This window comes from Hippoglossus hippoglossus, chromosome 22 (genome assembly GCF_009819705.1).
Source record: "Hippoglossus hippoglossus isolate fHipHip1 chromosome 22, fHipHip1.pri, whole genome shotgun sequence".
Classification (NCBI taxonomy): Eukaryota; Metazoa; Chordata; class Actinopteri; order Pleuronectiformes; family Pleuronectidae; genus Hippoglossus; species Hippoglossus hippoglossus.
Window position 1 is genome coordinate 2,504,475 of NC_047172.1, and position 24,203 is coordinate 2,528,677.

At 44.4% G+C, this 24,203-nt stretch overlaps 1 protein-coding gene and 2 long non-coding RNA genes across 3 annotated transcripts in view; 1 reads left to right on the forward strand and 2 right to left on the reverse strand.

Annotated features, from left to right (window-relative positions):
* LOC117756763 overlaps positions 1–24,203 on the forward strand; it is a 27,364-nt gene continuing 3,161 nt past the window's right edge. Inside the window, exons 1-2 of the long non-coding RNA XR_004612847.1 lie at positions 1–3,015; positions 15,395–15,404. This is a non-coding gene — a long non-coding RNA (uncharacterized LOC117756763). The remainder of the gene's footprint in view (positions 3,016–15,394; positions 15,405–24,203) is intronic.
* Positions 21,010–24,203, reverse strand: part of LOC117756770 — a 9,467-nt gene continuing 6,273 nt past the window's right edge. The window contains exon 2 of the long non-coding RNA XR_004612855.1: positions 21,010–21,155. This is a non-coding gene — a long non-coding RNA (uncharacterized LOC117756770). The remainder of the gene's footprint in view (positions 21,156–24,203) is intronic.
* LOC117756731 (tripartite motif-containing protein 35-like) lies at positions 22,708–24,078 on the reverse strand. The gene has a single exon (XM_034577496.1). It carries the CDS (start codon positions 24,076–24,078, stop codon positions 22,708–22,710), a length of 1,371 nt encoding a protein of 456 aa, XP_034433387.1.

The following is a 24,203-nucleotide window of genomic DNA, read 5'->3' on the forward strand; positions in this document are numbered from 1 at the left end:
ACAGTCAGGGTCACGAACACAACAAACCAAATATCGGGGATTTGATGCCGCGGCCCGTAGAGTTCCATGTTTTTCTAGTTCCAGAGACTAGTTGTGAGTTGTTTGGCGTCCGTCTGCTCGGAGCGTGACCGCGTCTTCGCGTGACTGTTGTTAAATTCGAGTGTTACGACCACCGTCATTCGTCAAAGTGACCTTCTCTTGACACAGATATTAAGGATTATATTCTGCTGTATGTGTATTTGTTTTTTTTAGCTTTGATTCTCTTTAAACTTGATGTAATATTAGTATTTTGGGTTGAAGACGACTGGATGAATTGATTCCTAGGCACACGACGAGTCCGCTCTTGTGTTGTATTTTTTGCACCGTTGCCATGAACGCGTGTCGAGTGGAGACACGTTTTCCTCCGGAGGAAGATTTCAGATCATATTTGATTCGGCTGCTCTGCGTTAAATTCATTTCCTCATCGGTGTTCACACGGCAAACAGCTCGACTGTTGCATCACTGACAGCAAACTTCAATTAACGAGTGTTTTCAGATGTACTTTCAACTGATCATCGTTTTGAGTATATTTACAGTTGTAATGGTACGAGAAACTTTGATCATTTTTCATGTGCACAGCAGAAGTTTGGTTTATAAAGGTGAAATGGTTGTGGAGGAGATGCTGTTTGTCTTGTCGGCTGCAGTGTGAGGGTCGGTTCACCTTTATCTGCTGAGGTGAATTGGCTGTTCCCGAGTTTTATGGTCCTGGCCGACGCTCTGTTATTCCTCCACACTAACTAGAGCTCAGGTGTAAACATGGACGACAGAGTGGTACGAGAGATAACGCCCAGCGGACGACCCGCCGCTTAATCTGTTCCCGGAATCCGCCGTCGTGCGCGTTGGTGATGAAGAGCTTGTTCGTCTTCCATCAGACACTGTCCCGGTTCAGACCGGGCGAGGGCTCTGCGCCGCCTGCGACCAGTCAGACTGATGGGCGCAGGGTAAACACTCGCCCCATACATGGGCCACAGCCAGCTCCACTGGAGGGTTGTGTTTGGATTGGAGACGCTGCGGCGGGACATGCCATGTTCTCTGCTGCATAAATCAGCCGCCAGTGTAAACACGTCGGGGGAACGTTGTGACAACTTCTCGATTACACTCGGCAGAGGAGAGGGGTATTCGTGTCCGTCTGACAGGTCGCGCTCGGGGGAAGCTTCGTGCACACGAGCAGCACTGCCACTGTTTGTCGGCATGGGGGGGGGGGGGGGGGGCAGACAAAGGTCAGGAGGAGGAGAAGTGGCACGTAACAGGGTAACTAAGGCTGATGGAGATCAGTGCTCAGGGCTGTCGGAGGAGAAGGGTTTGAAATGAACTGACTGCATCATCGTTCTTTAAGCTGCTTTGTCGGACAATCAAATACATGCGTTCAAAAAAATATATGCATTCAAATAATCTTGTGTAATTTAACGTGTGTGGCGACAGATACAGTTATTGTTTCCGTGACAGTTTTCCAGTCAAAGAGTAAAAATCTTCCTCATACGACTACAAACGAGTTCATGAGTTAAGATGTTTAAATATTCTTCAAACCCCTTTAGTCACCTGATCCTGATTCCTTCAGAGGAAAGTTAGTCGGCACCGATTGAATAATTGTTTTAAAGTTAGTTGAAATATATATTTTTAACTCTAGAAAGCCAGAACTCCACATTAATTATTTTTATATTTTCTCAAAATGTAAATATACAGTTATAGATTATTTCAGCTGCACAGTTGGTGATTTTTAGTCCTTTTTCCCCCCAGATTCTACCAGGATATGATTATTAAATATGAGTAACTCCAAATGCATTCAGGAAATCATCGAGGGAAAGATCTCATTTTGAAATAAATATGCAACAAGCCAGTAACTGATTAGAGACACAAAGAAAAGTTTGCTTAAACTTCTCAGAAATGTCTCGACCTGATTGTGCTGCAGCGAGGGAGTCGAGTTCACGGCTCACCACTGGGAGCAGTGTTGCACTGTGTCGTTAGAGCTGCTGCTGCCTTTAAAAAGAAGAAGAGGAGAAGAGGATGGAGCTGGTAGAAGAAGCATTTGGACAGTGCGATTAAATCATGTTTCATCCATGTTCTAGTCCAGCAGGAGGAAAAGCGTTGATCCGAGCTCACTGTCCGTATTTTGCCACTTGGTAGATGCACTATTTGATTTATTTTTGATACCGTGGGTGTGTGTGTGTGTGTGTTGAAGGTGATGGACTCGGTCCGTGTTGTGATCGACGACAACAAACCGTCCTGAAAGATTCCTGTCGAGTTGTGGAGCTTGTGGAGCTTGTGCACTAGAAGAACAGATATTTAAAGCAATAAGTTGTGTATGCATCGTTTCTGAGTTTCCTTTCTGTCTTTTTGAGTCAGGAGAGGAATTGAATTTGTCAAAATATATATTGTAATACATGTGATTTAGAAAACGAAAAAGCCTGCTGTGGGTCGTGGAAGTGGAAAACCAAGCACAGAGGGTTTCTTGTTCTGCTTCTCGTCTTGATATCGGTTGATATTCTGCTGATTTGGGAGCTGACGGGCTTGTAGTTGATTGTATGGACTTTTATTTCTTCGAGGACAGATGAATCCCACTTTTTCCCTTTTTTAAATACTTTGCACTCGTCCTTTTTATCCCAAGAGAAATGCTTTAGTTTTGTAGAATATCTGAAAAAGAGGAGGAGTGTCGTTGCAGTTAAGGATCAGTGACGTTAAAGAAGAACCACAGAGTTTCTCTCAGGCTCGAAATAAGTTCCCTCGAAACTGAAAATTAAATCGTTGTAGAAAACCTATGAACGAAGACATGAGACATTTAGCTGAATCTTAAATAAAAGTGCAGCCACCATCATTTCACAGAAAAGCTGTTGTAACGGTGTGTTCAGACCAGAGACTGTAAATAAAGATGGACGACCCGTCTCCACTCCCGTTCCACGATCGAGAACTGAAGCCACGATATCCCGGATTCGAACTCGAGCTTCTTTTGCGAACACTTGAACAAACATCAGTGTGATCGTCCATCTTTACTCACGGTCTATGATTCAGACAGAAAGCTATAGATGTTCGCTATATCAACCACACGTGCGAGTTTCCATGGACTGTGTTCAACGTGTGGGAGTTTCTGTCTGAATCAGTGTCTGAGGAATTCTCAGCGTAGAAATGTTGTAAAAGTTTGTTTGTGTGATATTAAACTCAAATTTATCAAATAACAAATCGGTTTCCTAAATCAGGAGAAATCTCTCGCAGTTTAAAAGGTGAAGCGACTTGTTGCAGTTTAATCTCTTCATTGTTCAAAAATTGTTCAAAAAAAATTAAAAATATTAGTCATTGACTTAATATTAGATTTATTCTATTGGGAGTTTTTGTTTTTGTTTTGAGATAATTGTCGTGTTATTTATTTATTTATTTTAAATCCGATCTTTCCAAAGTTTGAGCAGCTGCACAGGAAACAACAGGAACTGGATTTAATCTCAGTTTGAACTTGAATCTCATCATTTTTCTTTTGTGTTCATGTAACGAAAAAACATTTACAAAAATTAATCCTACGTGTTGAATAAAAAAAAACGATTGATCCTGAGTTTCTTTGGTTTGGTTTTTGTTCTGTTCCACCATCACTCATCATGCGTGTCGTCACACACAACCTCAGACGCTGTGTGTGTGTGTGTGTATATGTGTGTGTTTGTGTATTCATGTGTGTGTTTGTGTGTCTTCCTCTGTTATTTCTGTTATTTCTCATCCCACTCCCTGATTCCTCAGTCCTGTCCAGCCTCACCACTTCATGTTTCCTGGGATTAATTCATGGATTCTTGATGAAAAGCAAACCGGTATGTTTAGAGGAGTGATATCGATGAGGGTGTTGGACTGTTTATTGAGTGTTGTTTCCTGTAAACCAGCCTCACGAGGCCAAAACAAATCTAAATTTTCAACGATTTTCGATTAGTTAGTTGTGTGATGTTTCAGCAGTTTTCCAAGGACGATCAAATATTCTCATAAAACTTGCAGAAAGTTAAAATCCACATGCAAATTGAACGTGTTCCTGTCCCTCAGTAAGTTTGGTAGAACTTGTTTTAGTAGTTTTTGCTTTAATGCTTAATGCAACTTTAAAAATAAACCTCGAACAGTCCTCAGCTGAAGATTAAACCCAGTACGACAGGAAATGTTTCACCCGCCACCAACAGAGGATTTAAAGTAAAAAAACCTGAACCCGTTTAAAGCTGCAGGCTGTAACAGTCGGTTAAATGTTTGTTCCCCCGCTTCTCGTTCTCATCCGTCATCGCGTCTCCGCGGGGATCCACGAGGTATTTACACCTCGCCGGGCTCATCAGGCAGGTGTCAGCCGTTTGTGTGGGAGGCCTGTCAGGATGGTGAAGTGTGTCTGTGGCCCGCTCGCAGCCTCGAACGCTGAACACCGATCTCAGGAAGTGTGTGAAGTGTGTCTGCTTCAGGGAGGTTTGCTGTGTTTGATGTTTGCTGATGAGGAGGTGATGATTACAGCGGGAAAATAAAAGGCCCGGGAGGATGTGAGCGGCGTCGACGAGACAGAGAGACGATGATAACGGTTTTATGTGCAGTTACTTTTCTTTTAAAGCTTTTCAAACACATCGCTCGGTGATGTCGGAGGTCAGGTGTCGTCTGATTCCATCACCGTGGGTTAGTAATGTGAGAAATCAGAGGTTTTACCCTGAAACTGAATTAATGAACGTGTTTTTATATGAATGATATTTGTAGAGATTTAGGGTTAAAGGCTCTAAAGTATTTTCACAACGTGGAAGAAACTATTTTTAAGGCAGCACATCACAGGAGGAGGCTGACGGCTGAAAATGGATTTCAGAAAAGGGAAATGTTTGTATTTGTAAAATACTACGCTGAGAGGTACTATTGTATTTCAAGTTAAATCTATTTACGTGTTAAGGGGAATCAAACCATTCAGTGACCCCCTCGTCCCCGGTGGACGAGCGGCAGCGTCGGCACAGACGAGTCCCATCACAATATAAATAAAGAAACAAAAACCCTGCGTCAAAAGAGACGGGAGCTAAAACCAAGTGTTTGAGACAGAGGCTGAAAAGAGGAGCTGCAGCGAAGGACAGTTTTTGGAAAGTGAACATACGAGCATGTGAACATTTTACATTCATAACACGAATTAAACTTATCAACCTGAATATGTCTCATTTAAATGCTCTTCCTGTGTTAGCATTTGTTTTTCCTCTCATTTGTCATCTTTCCATAAATCATAAATATCAAAGATTCCCAACGAATTAAACAAACATTTTCTAAACTTCGAAATAATCAAAAGTCCTCTTGACTCACGAAGGTGTCGTCTTAAAGAAAGATCCATAGAAATCCTATAAGATGACGATTTGATCACGATGGTGAAAGTGAAGTTACTAAACTGGTCAAAAAGAAAAAGTGATAATAAGAATAATAAGAATGATAAGGAGCTGAACATCAGATGGATAATTTCGTTCCTTATTTCTATATAAACTGTACAGGCCTCGTGTTCAGTGACGACTCAGCTTGTTTAGCTTCGCTGACGCTGCATGAAGTAGTGACACAAACAGTCGTGTGTAGAGATGCATGTCACTTCACAGTGTAACCGTCACTATATGAAAACCTGTGTAACGCTCTGTACACACACACACACACACACACACACACACCCCTTCAAGTTAAAAGCACAAACAAACACAGGACGTGATTTGTTTCCACACAGGTGAGCTTTTATTTTCACGGCGTCTCATCACTGCTGCTTCCTGCTGATCTGTGACTGCCGTGTTTTAATCAAGCGTCTCATTTCCTCTGGAGGTTCAGTGTTTCTCTAATATTCATGTTCTGTAAAAACATCATCATCATCATCATCATCATCAGTGCCTGAGGATCATTTGAGCTTTGGTGCGACAGACGTCCTTTGTCAAAGTTACTGTTCCTCTGTGGTTTTAAACACACTAATTGGTTTAATATTTGGTAACTGTGGTGTCTGTTCTCTTATTGCTTATTTCTCATTCCCTGTTTTGAACAGGAAGTACATTATTTGTGTGTATTGATGGGAAAATGTTCAGATTTCACCAGAACAAGGGCAACGATTACCAGAAAATCACCACGATTTGCTTCTGTACGGTTTCCCACGTTTAAATCTCATGTTTCGTTGAACACTTACATGATCTATCTGTTGATTAATGCAGCTTTAACATTTCTCAATAATTAATTTAATACTTTTTTAGCACTTTAATTTAATAGTATCCAGATGTGATGCTGCTGCAGTGGAAACATCCTGATAGACAGTTTCTAAAGAGGATTTAATTTAAGTGATGTGAAACCAGATGTTGTCTTTAAAACGTCCATGTGATGCTTTGATTCAATATTTCCTTTAACAGCAACAACCCTTAATGACACCATGAGGGCTTCAACATATTTTTTATTAAGTCATGAATGTTTTTATCGATGTGATTTCTCATAAAAAGGTTTAAAGAATGTACATGATCTTATAAGTTCTTGTCGAATCATGATTTACAAACAGTTTATGCAGATTATTGTACCAACACAATGTTTTATGAAAATCCTCATTGTTTCATTTTGAGGTTTTATTGTGTTTCTGCATCGTCCTGTAGTTTGAGTGACTTTGCTTCAGGCTTCTTCGTTTCCTGTCGTGAAGTCACTGCTGTTCCTCTGTCAGTCTCGACTCCTGAATGTTCGGACAAACTCAAAGCTTCGTACGCGACTTCAGAGAGAAACGTTTAGTTCGGAAAAGAAAATAAAAAACACGTGGTGGAGGTTTTAGTCCCTGAAATAGTTTTTTTTTTATTGTGACAGAAAAGGAAAAGTCGTCTGGAACATCAACAATTCTGTAAATCTGCTCAAAGTAAACACACAGTGGAGTTTATGAAACGAGAAACTGTTCAGGACTGATGGGGAAACCACTTTGTTGTCTGCTGCAGTATAAACCACACAGCTCTGTGTGTCTGTGCCTGTGTCTGTGTCTGTGTCTGTCTCTCTCTCTCTCTCTGTCTCTGTCTCTGTCTGTCTGTGCCTGTGTCTGTGTCTGTGTCTGTCTCTGTCTCTGTCTGTGTCTGTCTGTGTCTCTCTGTCTCTGTCTCTGTCTCTCTCTCTCTGTCTGTCTGTGTCTGTGTCTCTGTCTCTCTCTCTCTCTCTGTCTCTGTCTGTCTCTCGCTGGCTCTCTCTCTGTCTCTGTCTCTGTCTGTCTCTCTCTCTCTCTCTGTCTCTCTCTCTTTCCCTGTCGCTCTGTCTCTCTCTGTCTGTCTCTCTCTGTCTGTCTCTCTCTCTCTGTCTCTGTCTCTGTCTGTCTCTCTGTCTCTCGCTGTCTCTCTCTGTCTGTCTCTCTCTGTCTGTCTCTCTCTCTCTCTGTCTCTCTCTCTCTGTCTCTGTCTCTGTCTGTCTCTCTGTCTCTCGCTGTCTCTCTCTCTTTCTCTGTCGCTCTGTCTCTCTCTGTCTGTCTCTCTCTCTTTCTCTGTCGCTCTGTCTCTCTCTCTCTGTCTCTCTCTGTCTGTCTCTCTCTCTCTCTGTCTCTCTCTGTCGGTCTGTCTCTGTCTGTCTCTCTGTCTGTCTCTCTCTCTCTCTGTCTCTCTCTGTCGGTCTGTCTCTGTCTGTCTCTCTCTCTCTCTTTCTCTGTCGCTCTCTCTCTCTCTCTGTCTCTCTGTCTCTCTCTGTCTGTCTCTCTCTCTCTGTCTGTCTCTCTCTCTCTCTGTCGGTCTGTCTCTGTCTGTCTCTGTCCTGCTTGAAACAAAGACGAACTGAGAACACGTTGTCCTCAGACGCTGCTGTTAATCACATGGCTTCAAACAAACTGTAATAAATCTGTGAACAGCTTCTCTCTGCGGTTCTGTCTTTTCTGTCTTTTCACATCATGGACGTATATAAGAAGACACTGATTTGCTTTGTGTTGATACGTAATCGTTTATGAAATGTTAAGATTCTTCCCCTGGATGTAATTAGTGCCAATTACATTTTCCCACATTCGTTTGTTTCTGTTCGTCGAATCCGTCAATGAAGCTTTTATGGAAATGAATCGTCTCATTTCAGGGCAGAGGATCATCTGGAAATCCAACGTTTCTTCAAGTTTATGAAGTTTATTTACTCTGAAGAACTGATCACTTTGAAACAATGAAATTACTCAGACGCTCTTAGTTTGTTAAATACTTATTATCAATCATTAAATCAATTAAATAAACTTAACTCTGACCATTGTCTCAAGACTTCTAACAGTTTCATTTATTAATCCATTGCATTGTTCAACCAACACAACATGTTTTTCACATAAAAAGGATAAAAAAAACAAACAAATAAACTAATGTCAGGCTGTAGAAACTTTTCTTTTCTGTCAATCTTCAGAAAGACAGACTGAACGAATGCCTTGCTCATGGTCCAGCTGTCAGTTGAGTGGTGTTCGCACCGTGGCCACTAGATGTCAGTGTGGGACGGCGTTTCAGTAGATCCTCTCACTCTGTGACGTCATTATCCCGAGTGATGGACGTGCACTGAAAATCCAATCAAGTCATTTCTGTGCTCGCGCGGAGCCTCAGGTCAGAGTTCACCGTCTCAGGTGGGATGAACCGAATCCATCCACTTCCACGTGATTGTGAAACCTGCTCTGGTTGAGTTTTCTCCTCAGTGAAACTCCGCCTCCTTCACTTCTGAGCCGAGTAATGAAAACAAACCATAAAAAGTGGTTTGAGCACTTTATGAACTGGAATGAAGTGAATTCAAACTGGATACCGAGTCTTTTATGATTAAACTGGCAAACACATGTTGTTTTTCTTCTTCTGCAGTTAGAACGGCGGCTCCTTATTTAAAGGATAAGTTCACAAGTATATTAAAATTAATCTCTGTTGCTTTTATATTATTATCATGTATTTTTATTATTATATTGTACTTTCTGTCCATACTGACACATCTCTATATCAATGTACTTGTAAGTGATACTGTTGGATGGTTTACAGTCACATTTCTGTGTATTAGTACATATTAGTGTTTCTCTCAAGCTGTTTTCAGACGTGCACTGAATATTTCTGAAACGTCTCCTGCCTGTCCCCGTGTGAGAATGGAAACTTCTAGAAAAGTCACAGTGTTGACGACACCACACACAACGGACGTGAAACTGGACGAATACAAATATCACAGGATGAAAAAAGACGTCAGTCTCCTGCTGCTTCTTCAAGTATGAAACACAAACTCTGACACACCTTTCCAGAGTTCATGTGTGAAAGCAGCTTGAATGTGTGCGGACGACTCGTGTGAGACACTTTCCTGTTTGAATGTGAGATGACTTTTTCCAGTTTGGTGTCAGAGAACTTCCTCAAACCTCAAACCGCGTCCAGCCCCCTTTTGGAACCCTGACTGCGGCTTAGACCTAATCGCCCGTCGTCAGTGTTGTGTGTCACTAACGCTCTCGTGACTCTGTGCAGCCAAGTTTCGTGCACGCTGCTAAAGGAGCAGACTGATGCCCATGTTTGGGTGTCCACATACTTTTGGCCGTGCAGTGTGTGTGTACAGGGCCGTGCATCCCGATGCAGAGCGTCTCAGACGAGTGGAAACTCCAGCCGAGAGCTGCAGAGCGGTTTCTCCCAGTCGAAGCTACTTGTGCCCGACTCAGCTAGTGGGCGAGCTACACTGAGCTCCCTGTAGGAGAGAGAGAGAGAGAGAGACTCCCATCCAGACCAAACACGAATCCAGATCCGTTTCCCCCGGCCGGCGGTGACCTCTGCCCTCTGGTGTCTGCACGCAGCCTCGTCACAGGAGGCCACCCAGCGCCTGTGGTCGCAGGAATCAGTGTCAGCGGGAGACCACGATGATGGAGAACGTCCTGGAAGCGTCTCCGTCACCTCCAGAAGTTTTATCGCGGCTTTCAAAACTTCAGATCCTTCGTTTGATGGACAGAGTGGAACTTTTATTTCAGATTTTATCTGGGAGCTGCTCAAACCATTGAAACTTTAGCCTTTAATAAGCAGCTTGGTGCCATTCATCATCTTATTACTCTGCATATATTTATAAGATATATATATATAAAAATAAAAGGAGGAGTGGGGGGTGGAGCCTTACTGAGAGCTCGCGGACACTGCCCGCCCACCTACACCTGCACAGTACTAGCTGTCAATCACACAGTATTAAAGATGACAAACATGACATCTCCCCAAAAATGAAGACAAAGTCTCTAAACCGCGCCTGCTCCATGTTAGCAGACGGGACATCAAATAAAGGTTTCTATCATTTCAGGTAGGTCTTCTTCATGTCGCTGATAAGTTTGGTTTTATTTAATTATTTGATGATATAAAAATGGGCTGAGACGTCATTATTGACAGCTGAGACTGACTCATGATTGGTCGAGTATCAATGGAAACTCGATACTTTGGCTCCACCCCCCGATCACTACGGCGCAGACTCCTCGTATCCAGGACCTTTTGACTCTGGATGGTTTGAGGAAGACGCGTCGTCCATCTTTATTTATCTATCCACTGCAAACCTCACTTCTTCCCGTCTCTTGTCCTTTTAATTCCATTCGTCGTGGATATCCAGCCAAGGACGACAACATCTCTTCATCTATTCATCACGAGCCTCTGTGATTCAAAGAAAAAATATTTACAACGACTCTTTACTCTCCTGCGTTCGGATCCTCTTCATGAAACTCACACTGCGGCGATAATGAGTCACCACAGTGAGAGTTTTCATTTAAATGCAAATCATGTTTTCAGGTGACTGAAGGCCGAGCGTGGGGCCGGCTGTCCAGGTTCAGGGTTTGGGGCAGAGAGGGATGGAGGGATGGAGGGATGGAGGGAGAGAGGGATGGAGGGATGGAGGGATGGAGGGATGATGGAGGGATGGAGGGATGGAGGGATGGAGGGAGAGAGGGATGGAGGGAAGATGGAGGGATGGAGGGATGGAGGGAGGGATGGAGGGATGGAGGGATGGAGGGATGGAAGGATGGAGGGATGGAGGGATAGAGGGATGGATGGAGGGAGGGAGGGATGGAGGGAAGATGGAGGGATGGAGGGATGGAGGGAGGGATGGAGGGATGGAGGGAGGGATGGAGGGAGGGAGGGATGGAGAGAGGGATGGAGGGATGGAGGGAGGGAGAGAGGGATGGAGGGATGGAGGGATGGAGGGAGGGAGAGAGGGATGGAGGGATGGAGGGAGGGATGGAGGGATGGAGGGATGGAGGGAGGGAGAGAGGGATGGAGGGATGGAGGGATGGAGGGAGGGATGGAGGGATGGAGGGAGGGATGGAGGGATGGAGGGAGGGATGGAGGGATGGAGGGAGGGAGAGAGGGATGGAGGGATGGAGGGAGGGATGGAGGGATGGAGGGATGGAGGGAGGGAGAGAGGGATGGAGGGATGGAGGGATGGAGGGAGGGAGAGAGGGATGGAGGGATGGAGGGAGGGAGAGAGGGATGGAGGGATGGAGGGATGGAGGGAGGGAGAGAGGGATGGAGGGATGGAGGGAGGGATGGAGGGATGGAGGGATGGAGGGAGGGAGAGAGGGATGGAGGGATGGAGGGATGGAGGGAGGGATGGAGGGATGGAGGGAGGGATGGAGGGAGGGATGGAGGGATGGAGGGATGAGACGGCAGCACACTCTGGCAGGTGGTGAGGCCTGATGCAGGTTGCAGTGTTGGCGTGTCTGGAAGGGGAGCGGCTGAGCAGCAGGGATGAAATTAGAGCTTTTAAAACGGGCTTTCCTGGCCGACGCTCCGCCGGCCGGTCCTCAGAGACTCATTAAGAGATCCAGTGGGTCCCGGTGTCTGGTGGCTTCACCGAGTTCAGCCGACTAACACCGGAGAAACAGAATCAAACCCCCGACTGCTGCTGCTTTGCTGGCAGGAAAACAGCTCTGTGTGCACGAGAGTGTGCACGAGAGTGAGGACAGAAAGTGAAGATATCTTTGGTAAAGTAAAGAAATAAACAAACTCAAGATGTTATTTCTGGAGAAGAGAGAAATGTCTTCAGTCTGATCACGATACAGGAATTCTGATATTTTACACGTCTGAAAAATGCTGGTTAACATTAATATCTTTGTCTCATATCGCTCATTGGCACAGTGGAGGTAAATGAACCCTGCTGGAGAGGGTGCCTGAAGGGGGCGCTGTAGGGGGATCCACCTGGCATCATACAAGAACTGCCACCGTCATTCATTCCTCGTTAAGTTCTGTTCCCCAACTCCTGAGAAAGAGTTCTGACTGGGTACCAGTGAAGTTCACCAGCTTGTTGTTTACCGTGTCTGTGGCCGGCAGCAGAACAGACGCCTGCTGGAGCCGAGAGACGAGTCTGTGAGTGGAGAGAGTGAACCAGAGCAGAGAAGTGGAGCTGAAAGACAACATGCAGCTCCACAGAGCGGGGGTGGAACCTGCAGAACCTGCTGATCAGTCACTTTATTCACTTAGTTTGAGATATTCTCGGGTCATTGAGCCTTTTAACGATCGGACAGAGTTGAAGCGTAAAAGGGAAGCGAGAGCGGAGAAGACATGTGGGAATCAAACCTGCGGCTGCTGCAGGAGAACTCAAACCATTTTATACATTTTTGATCAAATATTGATTAAAGTCACATTGATTTACCATATTCACCATATCAGTGAAACTTCTTGGGATATTTGGCTGTTTCAGGGTAAACGTGAGGTTTTGAGATGCATCGTGTAAATCGGGGTTAGGGTCCAAATGCATGAGTTTGTTTATGTGTTGTAAGAAGATGCAGATTGGTGTGTGTGTGTGTGTGTGTGTGTGTGTGTGTGTGTGTGTGTGTGTGTTTGTGTTTTATGAATAAACTGGCAAACACATGTTGTTTTTCTTCTTCTGCAGTTAGAACAGCGGCTCCTTATTTAAAGGATAAGTTCACTCTCTTCAAGTCTTAAGACGTATAAGACAAGTATATTAAAATTAATCTGTGTTGCTTTTATATTGTTATCATGTGTGTGTGTGTGTGTGTGTGTGTGTGTGTGTGTGTGTGTGTGTGTGTGTGTGGGTGTGTGCGTGTGTGAAGCTGTATTGTTCCCGTCTCATCACCATCCTCCCTCTAATTGGCAGCTCTCTCTCTCTGAGGACTTTTTAAGGGCCATCATCAGCATTTCATCACCATTACGGCTGATTCCCAGTCGCTCCGCCTGCAGTCACACACTCTGAGTCAGTACCGGAGAGGACGTCTGCGTTCGTAAATCTTCTCTCAGGTGAAGTGAGGGAGTTTGTGTCCCGTGCAGGAACCAGCGAAGACATTTCATCTGTCTCCGTCTCTTTTAGTGTCTGAGTACAGGTAGGAAACCAATCTGATAATTCAGGGTGGGTCGCAGGAGATTTGTGGCACCGACCAGGAAACGTGCCGTGGCTCCAGTTCCTTCTCTCCCCCCCCCCCCCCCCCCCCCCCCCCCCCCCCCGCCCCTTCCTCCCTCTGCAAAAAGTCCTGAGCTCCCTGAAGCCGTTTCCAGGCTGATAACACGCTTCTTATTTTCCTCAGTGCTGATGCAGTCTCATCGTGCATCTTGAAGACGTCTCTCCAGGTAATCAGGGGACATGTGATGGAGTTTGATGCAGAGCTGGAGGACTCAGATTGCTTTCTCAACAACCCTCCCTCCCTCACACACACACACACACACACACACACACACACACACACACACACACACACACACACACACACACACACACCTCCTCTCTCTCTCCCTCCATCCATCCCTCCCTCCTTCCTTCACAAACCAAACCACAGCACAGATGTGGTGGGAGCTCAGCTGTGGGAGGAGGGAAAAATAAAACCCAGCTAAATAAGACGGCTTGAAAGAGGAAGAGCGACGCGACGCGCTGCCAAGAGGATATTTCCACATTTCTTGAAAGCGTCTCAGTTAAATGGAAAAACAAATGTGTGATTGATGTGTTCGACTTTGGCATCGACGGAGGAGGAGGAGAGAGGCCGTCCCATCTCCGAACGACGGCTTTGAAATGAGACGCCGGCGAAAGGAAAGTGAAAAGTTACATGAAGTAACAGGGATGCAGAGGAATGTTCGATGCTGAAATACTAAGATTTCACCTAAAGGACGATTTAATTAGTTTCATTTAAAGCACTTGAAAACAATAAAATACCAAAGATGTGACCTTGATGGAATCACAGAGACATTCAGGTCGAGGGGGGGGGGGGGGGGGGGGGGGAGGCCAGAGCAGAACCCGGCGGACCGGAGGACACGGAAATTATGAATTTGTCTTCACATCTTCTCCAAAAGCTTCTCAATGGCCGCGCCTGCAGGCAGGTGACCAAAAGACTAACACACACACACACACACACACACACACACACACACACACACACACACACACACACACACACACACACACACACACACAGTGTTCTGGACGGCTAAGGGCCTGGCACGGTGTGGCTGGACGACCTGCCGCCACCTTGGCATCCAAACAGACAGGGCCCTTCTGAGTGCTGGATTTTGGGGGAGGGGGGGGGGGGGGGGGGGAGTGAGGCAGATGTGGAGCCCCCCCCCCACACACACACAGTCTGGCTGGGTGAGCAGAAGGATGGTGGGAGGAGGAGAGAGGTGAAGCTCCCTTTGTGACTCCCCCTCGTCACTCGTCCTCACCCCCCCCCCCCCCCCCCCCCCCCCCCCCTCACTCCCTGCAGTCACCTGTTCTGATTTAAAAGATGTGGCACGATGAAGGACAGCAAGGAGAGAGAGAGGGAGTCAGACTGGAGGAGGTGGAGGGGTGAGGGGAGGAGGGAGAGAGGGAGTCAGACTGGAGGAGGTGGAGGGGTGAGGGGAGGAGGGAGAGAGGGAGTCAGACTGGAGGGGGTGGTGGGGTGAGGGGAGGAGGGAGAGAGGGAGTCAGACTGGAGTAGGTGGAGGGGTGAGGGGAGGAGGGAGAGAGGGAGTCAGACTGGAGGAGGTGGAGGGGTGAGGGGAGGAGGGAGAGAGGGAGTCAGACTGTAGGAGGTGGAGGGGTGAGGGGAGGAGGGAGAGAGGGAGTCAGACTGGAGGAGGTGGAGGGGTGAGGGGAGGAGGGAGAGAGGGAGTCAGACTGGAGGAGGTGGAGGGGTGAGGGGAGGAGGGAGCCTCTCTCCCCCTTCACCTACGTACCCACACACACATCCTGGCGGGGGGGGGGGGGGGACAGGTGGAGCTCCCACCTTCTCCCTCTACTGCATCTTCATTAGTACGAGTTCAGAGTGTTTGAAGGGCACAAACACACACAAACACACACACAAACACACACACACACACAAACACACACGCACGCACACACACACACACACACACACACACACACACACACACACACACAGTGAGTGATGCAGCTCTGATTCACACCCACCAACATCCGCTCTGCTCTTTGTTTGCTTCCTCCAACCAGCAGCAGAACAAAGTGTCCAGTTCCAACTTCTGAATTAAAGAATAAACGGAAACAGAAAACAAATTGTTGGTTTTATTTTAATGTTTCTGTTTTTACACTGAACCCCTGTCGCTTACTAGATTATCCAAAAACTACATTTCAACATTTTCATCCTTTTCCCAGAGATCAACTCTTGGATTTTGGTATAAAACAAATCTGGCATATTTAGGGGCGTGGTTTCTGTCCGAGTAATATTTGTACTTTGTCTGTGTTCATCTACTGTGATGGAGATCGAATGAATTCACCAATTTGTCATTAATTCATTGACACATTCATATACATTCATAACAGAGTCCAGAAAAATGAACAAAAAGAAAACAGGAGCAAAAGTCAAAGCCTGAGGAATAAATACAGAACATATCATATAATTTAATTTAAAGCAAATGAGATGTGAAATAAGTAAAACCGACTAAACATAAAAACTAAATTATATAACATTTGCAATATAAAATGTTCAAAAATACTATTATATACACACCAAGGGAAATCGCATTTATTAAAATTATATACAAAATGAGCAAATTAGCAAATAACAAAAAATTAAAAAATGTGTATCCATTAGATAAACATAATTTTACATCAAATACTAACAACTAACTTCTTAATCCAAGCCGATCAAGATGGTGACTTCATGGAAAAAGTCATGTATCTGTAACATACTAATATACTTGTACTCTGTGTGTCTCATACTGTGATTCAGTGTCTGTGAGGCTGTGTCCAGACTCTCAGTGTGTCTGTCTCCGTCTTTTTGTTTTTCCTCTGACGTCGGTTTTGCATGAGCGAGCTCCGCCAGCCGGTTGATTGGTAATTCTCAGGCCTCGGCAGGTGAAGGTCCCGAAGCAGAAGCAGCAAATGAACCGATTCATACGACTGCTCCGGCTGGACTCAGATAACCACACTGCAGAGAAGCTCAATATCACATCCAGTTCGGAATGAACTTCACAAGTTCACAACTTTTCTGCTGTTTTACGATTACAATTACACAACCTATATTTTATATTTAATGCAATATTATATATATAACATTAAATTCATATTCAATGCTCACTCACAGTAACTTTATGGGGTAATTACTTTGCTGAAGCCTGATTTGTTCCATCTGCTGTTTTAAGTCTATTCAGTTTATTCTTTTTTGCCAATCATGGTACTTTTTACTGTGATTATACATATAAGTGTGTACAAAGCACCTTAATCTGTAGTAATTTTATGCAATATCTTGAGTCCTGTTTAATGTACAAATACTTTGTAAGAGGTGGAACGGCAAAAAAAGTGAACTTGAAACTTATTTGAACACGTGACCTTTGCTGACATCTTTCTGTTGAGGCCCTTCCTCTAACAAACATCTCAAAGTAGAAGACGTTGACACACAAACCTTCTCGCTCTGTATTAGACTTCACGTGGTTTGGATTCTCTGCTGCTGCTCGGAGCTTTAGTGCAAAGTCCTCAGATCAATTCCATTAAACACATTTCGGAAGCTGGGCCCGGGGAGGAGGTGGAACTGCAGTGACAGCTCTGGGAACTCGGTGTCCTCCCTCCGTGATGGCGAATAGATCTCATTTAGATGTGGATGGATGAGGCTGCGGTCGGAGCTGCTGCAGCGCCACTACATCACCATTTGTTTTCATTACGCAGCCAGAAACAACCTCGCCGGATGGAGCGACAGCGGACGACCACGGTATAGATTTTGTGGAGTGCGTCATTGTTCGCGTGCAGCAGAAACTTTTAGTGAAACACAGCCGCTGCAGCTCTCTCTGTTTGTCTGACCAGTTGATTCATGTGTTTGTGATGTAAAGAGAGGAGGAATAATTGGCGAGACTCCCTGAACACTCGCATGCACGACGTGTTATTTTCTCTGCCATCAAACCGTCTCAGGAGCTTCCTGAAGGTCGATGTTAGCGGCAGACTGTCCTCACAGTAAAGTGTGTGTGTGTGTGTGTGTACATTTCTATTCTCAGGGCGTGGATCTGCTTTTCTGATCCTGTCACACGGGTAAAATATGGAACAGTACATGAATATGTGAATATATAAAATGTCTAAATACTATCTCTGTGCACAGTATGATAGTAGAAACTTCTTGTTCGATTAGTGAGATATTACAGGAAGTAAATCTGAGATCAAAATGTAAAAGCTGAAGACAAACCCTGCAGCAGATTATATAAATGTAAAAAGACAAATCATATGATTAAAGTTTCTCTCTTCATAATGTTTTACAGGAAAATGAATGAAAATAAATAAACCCAAACACAGACAGATGAACATTTGCTGAATATCCTTTAACTGCAGTTGTACAAAACCTTTATCAACAAAATAACAACAAAAACAACTTTTAAATAACCTGATTCAAATTTATTTTGTCCATTCAAACATGAATTAAACCTTTTATTGAAACAAGTCAAGTGTCCAGTTGATTTATTCACTTGAATGAAAACACCAAACTCAGAAGATTCCAGCTGAAATAAGAATTAAAGCCAGAGGCCCCAGCTCCTTCTTTGCTCTGACAGCAGAAGCTCTGGGATAAATGTGATTGATTGACTCGGGTTCATCCCTTCGAGTGCGCGGCCACTTATGAATCTCAAATATCGGTGGATTTCACGGGTAACCCCCCCCAACGCTGCGCCTCCGCGTCACGCTCGGCTCCGTCTCGCCTCCGTGGAATTTGTGCCACTACAGGTCAGAAACCCTCAAGAGCAGCGAGGAGTTAGTCACGCTTCTATACTGGGACACGTGGGAAAGTGGATGTGCTCATACTGTCTCAGTGCGAGAGAGACCCCCCAGATGTCTCATTAGCTATATCATTAGGGAGACAGCTGGAAGGGGGTGCGGACAGCTGACGTGGGGCTGCAATGACGGGATACACTCACATCTCATGTCCAGTGTTTCAGGGTCTCATGATAACACACAGAGGAGCTACCCCACTCATTCGGTTTTGCACGTTACCCGGCGCATGCACATCAACATTTCTCAGACTTCCTGCAGCATAATCCACTTTCACTTGGTCGATTCAACTTTCAAGAAAATCCCAACACGTCACCGTCGCCGTGTTTCTGCCTCCTCGTGGTTTAACACATTCTCCAACACAAGTAGCACATTTACAGCTCGTTGGTGAATAAATCATCTTCTGCTGATCATTTTCAAATCCAGCCTTGTGGAATATTTCGATATTCATTGAATTATCTCTGCAACCTGGCGCCGCTGAGGACGGTAAAAGCATTATGGATGTTTTAACGGGCCACCGACACGGGAAGGATTTCACCCGCTGCTGCTGATGTTTTGTCCGACTGTGACAGATCGGTCATTGTGTGTGTAAGAGAATAGTCTACGATCTTATAAGAAAGATAAGATCTGCATCCTGTAGGAACATAAACACGACCTGAGGCTTATGTAGATAAGAAAATAATAATCACACAGTAGGAAATTGCATTGTTACAATATACTCATTTCCTTTTGGTTTGAAAATCAAACAGCAGAAGCTTAAAACTCGTTAGAGATGATGATTGATTATTATCATCAATCGATCAAGTTGCATTAATCTCTCCGTGTTTACATGACGACACAAACAGAACAAGACAGTTGATAAAACACACCCACATTTCTAAATGATGAACCTAATGATTATGCAAACACACTATTAAAGTTCTAGAGTGTAGCACCTCATTCACAGACGTAACAGTATTAACATTACGTTTTAGGCTGATCACACATTACACATGCATAATTTTGAATCTGCAACTGTCAGATGATCTATGTTGTAAACTTAAAAAAAACCCTGCATGAGCGCGGTGGCGTCACGGCTCCTGAAGAAGCAGAAGCTGCTCTGTCGCAGTCAGGATGCTTCTCAGAAGAAGCTGAGAATAAAGCTTCCATTCACAGACGGAACAAACGACGCAGTGAGGAGTCGCTGCAGAGTCACGATGCACAGAGCCGGCAGTTAGAAGTCGGGTGTGATAGATGAAGGAGGGTAAACATTTGCAGCAGGGTCGTGCTGAACGGGCTCTGGCTCTTTAATACTCTCTCATTAATGCACCGTGCATTGACTCACGGATCACTCACGGCTAAATTACAGCTCTGCCTTTGCTTATTCACTCGATTGGGGAAATTAATGATGTGGCGAGACACAGTTAAAACGCTTTCCTTTTTTCTACCGTTGATCCGTTTACCGTTTATTATGGTTTTCACATTAGATGATGAAAAGTTTCTCTATTGCGACTTTGGCAGCGAACCACAGGGATAAAAGCTTTGCTGTGAATAAAGTGCGTCATGTTGGGTGACGTGTGCTGAAGCTGAGGTTCTGCCGCCGGCCACGGTTTGATTCTAGGTTCACAGAACTCGATGCTATCAGGAAATAAAAAGGTCAGAAATGTAGCAGAGTAAAACAATGAAAGAGCAAAGAAAGGAAATGGAATAAAAGTAGGTTTTACATGAGCAGCAAGACGAGGAGGTAACTCAAGAGTGTATAAATACACAACTAAATACATGTACATAGATAGTGTTTTGGATCTGCATCAGTTTTAATCTCCGTCCAACACGTCTAACACGCCTTCAGAGATCATGTGACCACTCACATGCACTGGACATGCACGTCCCCCTGGACACAGGTTGTTGGAATAACATCTGTAAACAGTTGGTTCTGCAGATTTGAAGTTTATTAAAATTCAAGTGTCCATTTTGTTCTTCATGATTCAAGGACCCTGGTGTTTCCTTCACTTCTGTTTGAGTTACAATGCAGAAGATGTGTTATCCCGTCACCGCAGAGAGGGGGCGCTGCAGCAGTCAGCTGGAGTCTCGGAGAAGAAGAAGCGGTGGCGGAAATGAGGCAGTTGTGTTTTGAAAGAGGGAAATTTAAAACTCGACGGTGTAAAACAGAAATGAATAAAAGCATCGAGAGCCAGAGGAACATGAGCTGAACGGAGCCGAACTTAAAGTGGGTTCATGGACGTTTTGTCACTTACACGTTGTTTGAATCCGATAAAAACCAAGTGAAGCTTGGTTTTTGTGTTTTGAATCGATGCTCTCGGTCACGTTCACTTCACTTAAATCTCTGTTTCCCACAAACACCAGTGTTACATCTGTAGATCTTTGTTATTTGTGAATAATCATTTATTTTCACTCTCGTTCTATAAATTCACCTCGTACACTTTTATCATGTACGTGTGTCACAGAGGCAGCCATCACTTCCTCCAGCAGATAATCAACCTGTGATGTTGGAGAAAGACACGAGGTCACGTTGAAGCTTCCCTCGTTTCTTTTGAAACCAAACTCCGAGTTCCTCCATCTTTGTTTGCAGCTCATTCACACGTGTGTATTCCGTGCTGCTGCGTTTGGGATGCGAAACATTTCTACTGTGAATCTGCGTCTGTGTTGGAACACGTTGATGAAACATTCAGTCAGTAGATCGATGTGCAGTCACACACTGGGGACGACCCCATGAGGACGGAGCGGTCAGAAACAAGATGGCTGCAGACACTTTACTACTGAACGTGTGTGTGTCACAGCAGGAGACGGTTCAACATGAAGCAGAACATGAAGTAGTTTGTAGTTTGACTCTTCTCTCCTGTAGCTGGACTCACTCAGGACGTTTGGTCTGGTTTGGTTTAGTTTGGTTTGGAAGGTGAATGTGATCGTCTGGTTTTCAGCCTGCGTCTCTTCCGGGAGGAACAGATGTTTCCTGGTTTCTCAGGTGAGTCAGGAGAGGGTGGAGCTTGAGATGCTGGATGATGAAACCTGTAAAACCTGAAACAAATGTACAAGCAGCTCTGCTGCCAGTACAAACTATGCACCTCCCTTATGGACTGCACTTTAACTCTTAACTGTGCCAGATTCATCTGCCTGTGCAATATCAACGGTGCATGTGAAATACATTCACTGTACATATTCTCACACTGCACATATCTTTACTGTCTATACACTGTATACATTAGTTTAATTACATTCATAAGTCAGACTGCAGGTCAGACCTTCACGCTCGTCCAGGATCTGAAGTGATAGTTTCAACTTCCGGACTCGTTCATTTCACACAAATCTGTATCAGCATCACTCTGATAATTATTATGAACAATATATTTGTCATATATAACATTATAAATAATCTCATTATAATAGAATATTCATTTGCTGTTCTCCCACAATATGTTTAACATCTAACACTAAATATATAGAAAATAATATCAGTGATACTTGTGATTGTGTTGAATTAATCATACTATAACACTTGGCCTGTTTGTAAATGAAACATGAAGAACGTCACTAATTCAGCATGTACTTTATAATTTGTTGAATTGTGTGTCGGCCATGACCTTCACTTTAACGGCCTCAAGAATGGTGGCTAGTGGGTAATGTTAGCTAACGTAGCTAATGCTAGCGCGGCTAATGCTACCTAGCAAGCGGATGCTTAGTTTGCTCTTTAACCAAACGATGTGAGACCAGAAACATGACAATGAGGTAAAAGTGTGATTCTGTGTGAAATGTAATCACAGTTAACTGAGACTCCACCACAGAGTCATGATGTCATCACATTGTTTGACTGAATTTACCCTGAATGTAGATCTCCAGCTCCAGACCAGAGTTTGTGACAGCAGCATTTCTACTGACAGCAGCAGGAGACGGTTCAACATGAACCACAACATGTTTTATGATGTTGCTCACAAACAGGAGTCGATGCACCTTCAGCATTTAGGAGGAATTTAAATGTTGAAGCTGAACTAAACCTCTGTTGTTTTGTTGTTGAGGAATGAATGAAAACACTTTGACAGACACAATCATTTTGGCTTCATATTTACATCTCAACTTAAAAAAGGTCAGAACTCTGTTTCTGTTTCATAGCTTTTATTATTTTGATCACAATATTAAAATCACATCACTAGGCTGCTGTTGAATAAACACTTTTACAGACAGAATCATTTTGGCTTCATCACATCAAACAGACAAATGTTCATATATGTTGGATTATTTCATATGTGAACAGACTTTATGTGATTAAACATGAATCATGTCTCATGTGTGAGTTTTAATAAAGTTTGTTGAATGTGAACAATGATCAGCTGTTATTGATAAATGTGTTTTTATGTGGATCTTCATCAGTTTGCTCGACTTCATGGATCCACACAAAATCTAAATGATAGAAAACATTTTCCATGAAAATAAAAAACAAACCAAAGATAAAGATCAGAAAATAATGAAATCTTTTTACACACGTGGAAAAGTCGACAGGAGAAATAAAAATGAGTGAGAAGTAAAAGGAGAAATAAACAAAGCTTTAGAATAACGAGTTTAACATTTAGATTCAGCAGATTTCTCTTGAAGAAATAAACATGATGAATAAAATCTTTATCTCTAACTGCTCTGATCCAGCGTCACAGAGACATTCACAGGTAACAGCTTCAAGGGATCTCCAATGTTAAAGTATGGAAACATCTTCTGAGTGAAAGTGTGTGTGAAGGTGTGAATGTGTTTGTTAGTATCAGGATCAGAGAACGACAGTTCTCCTCTGTTCCAGTCCAGTTTCACTCTGATCCTCTGGATCTTCTGCACAGAGAGAACAGATGATCCTGAGGGTGACGCTGCTGTGTATTTACCTTCACGGAACGATATTCTCCATAATCCAGACAGTTGGTTTCCCTTCCTCTGGGCAGACTCTGCTCTTACACCCAGTAACCAGTTTGTACTGTCTCCAACCAGGACGTCCCAGCTGTGAGTCCCTGAGTTAAAACCCTCAGATCCCAGGACTGAGATGCAATAATCAAACCTCTCTGGATTGTCAGGAAGCTTCTGTTTCTCTACTCGTCTCAAACTGGTCAGATCTTCAGACAGGACGAGCCATGGATTAGCAGAGTTTGGATCCAGAACCACAGGACTGTAGGAGACCACGTCCTTCATCTTGTTCCAGATGTTGAAGCTCAGGTTGCCCAGATGTTTGGCCTTGTCTATCAGAGCTCCTGAGGCCAGCTGTGGATCATCCAGCAGGGGGCGCTGCTGGACTCGTTCCACTGCAGCCTTGTAGTTGAGCAGGAACGAGACGTCTTCAGCTCTCAGCTCGTCCTCTGTGGTTCTGATTGTGTCTGAAAGAGCCGTTATGTCTCTGCTCAGAGACTCAATCTTCTCCTTCATCATCTGACTCTTCTGCTCCTCTTCCTCCCTCAGTGCAGCCATCCTGGCCTCCTCTTCCTCCTCCAGAAACTGATGAAGCTTTTTAAACTGCTCCTTGATCTGCGTCTCTGTGAGTCCGGCCTGGACCTTAATGTGTTCTGCTGTTTGTTCAAACTTTACTTTAACACGTTCAAAACACTGTAACTTCTTCTTCAAGGGCTCCAGAGTTTCCTGAAGCTGCTCCTTGTGTTGTGGTGCAGCTTCATCGATGGGTCTGAATCTGTGGTCGCTGTGTTTTTCTGAATCTCTGCAGACGAGACACACTGGCTGCTGATGGTCCAGACAGAAGAGTCTGAGTTTCTCTGAGTGCAGACTGCAGAGAGCATGATCTCTCTCCTGTAAGAAGGTCTCACACAGGATCTTTAACGCCAGGTTAACAGGTGGTTCCTCCATTGAAGATCTTCTCTTACAAACTGGACACTCTTTTACTTCTTTGTCTTTCCACCAGCTCTTCACACAGTCTTCACAGAAGCTGTGGCTACATGACAGAATGACAGGATCTCTGAAGACATCATGGCAGACGGCACAGCAGAGATCCTCTTCTGATCTGGAAGCCATTGAGTCTCCAGGTGAAGCTGAAAACAGACAGTCAGTCAGTCACAGCTCCACGAACTTCACTGAGGTTCACTTCCTCTCTGAGTCGAGGTGTTTGTTAAACTCATGGTCAGTGTGTGGAGCGTCGG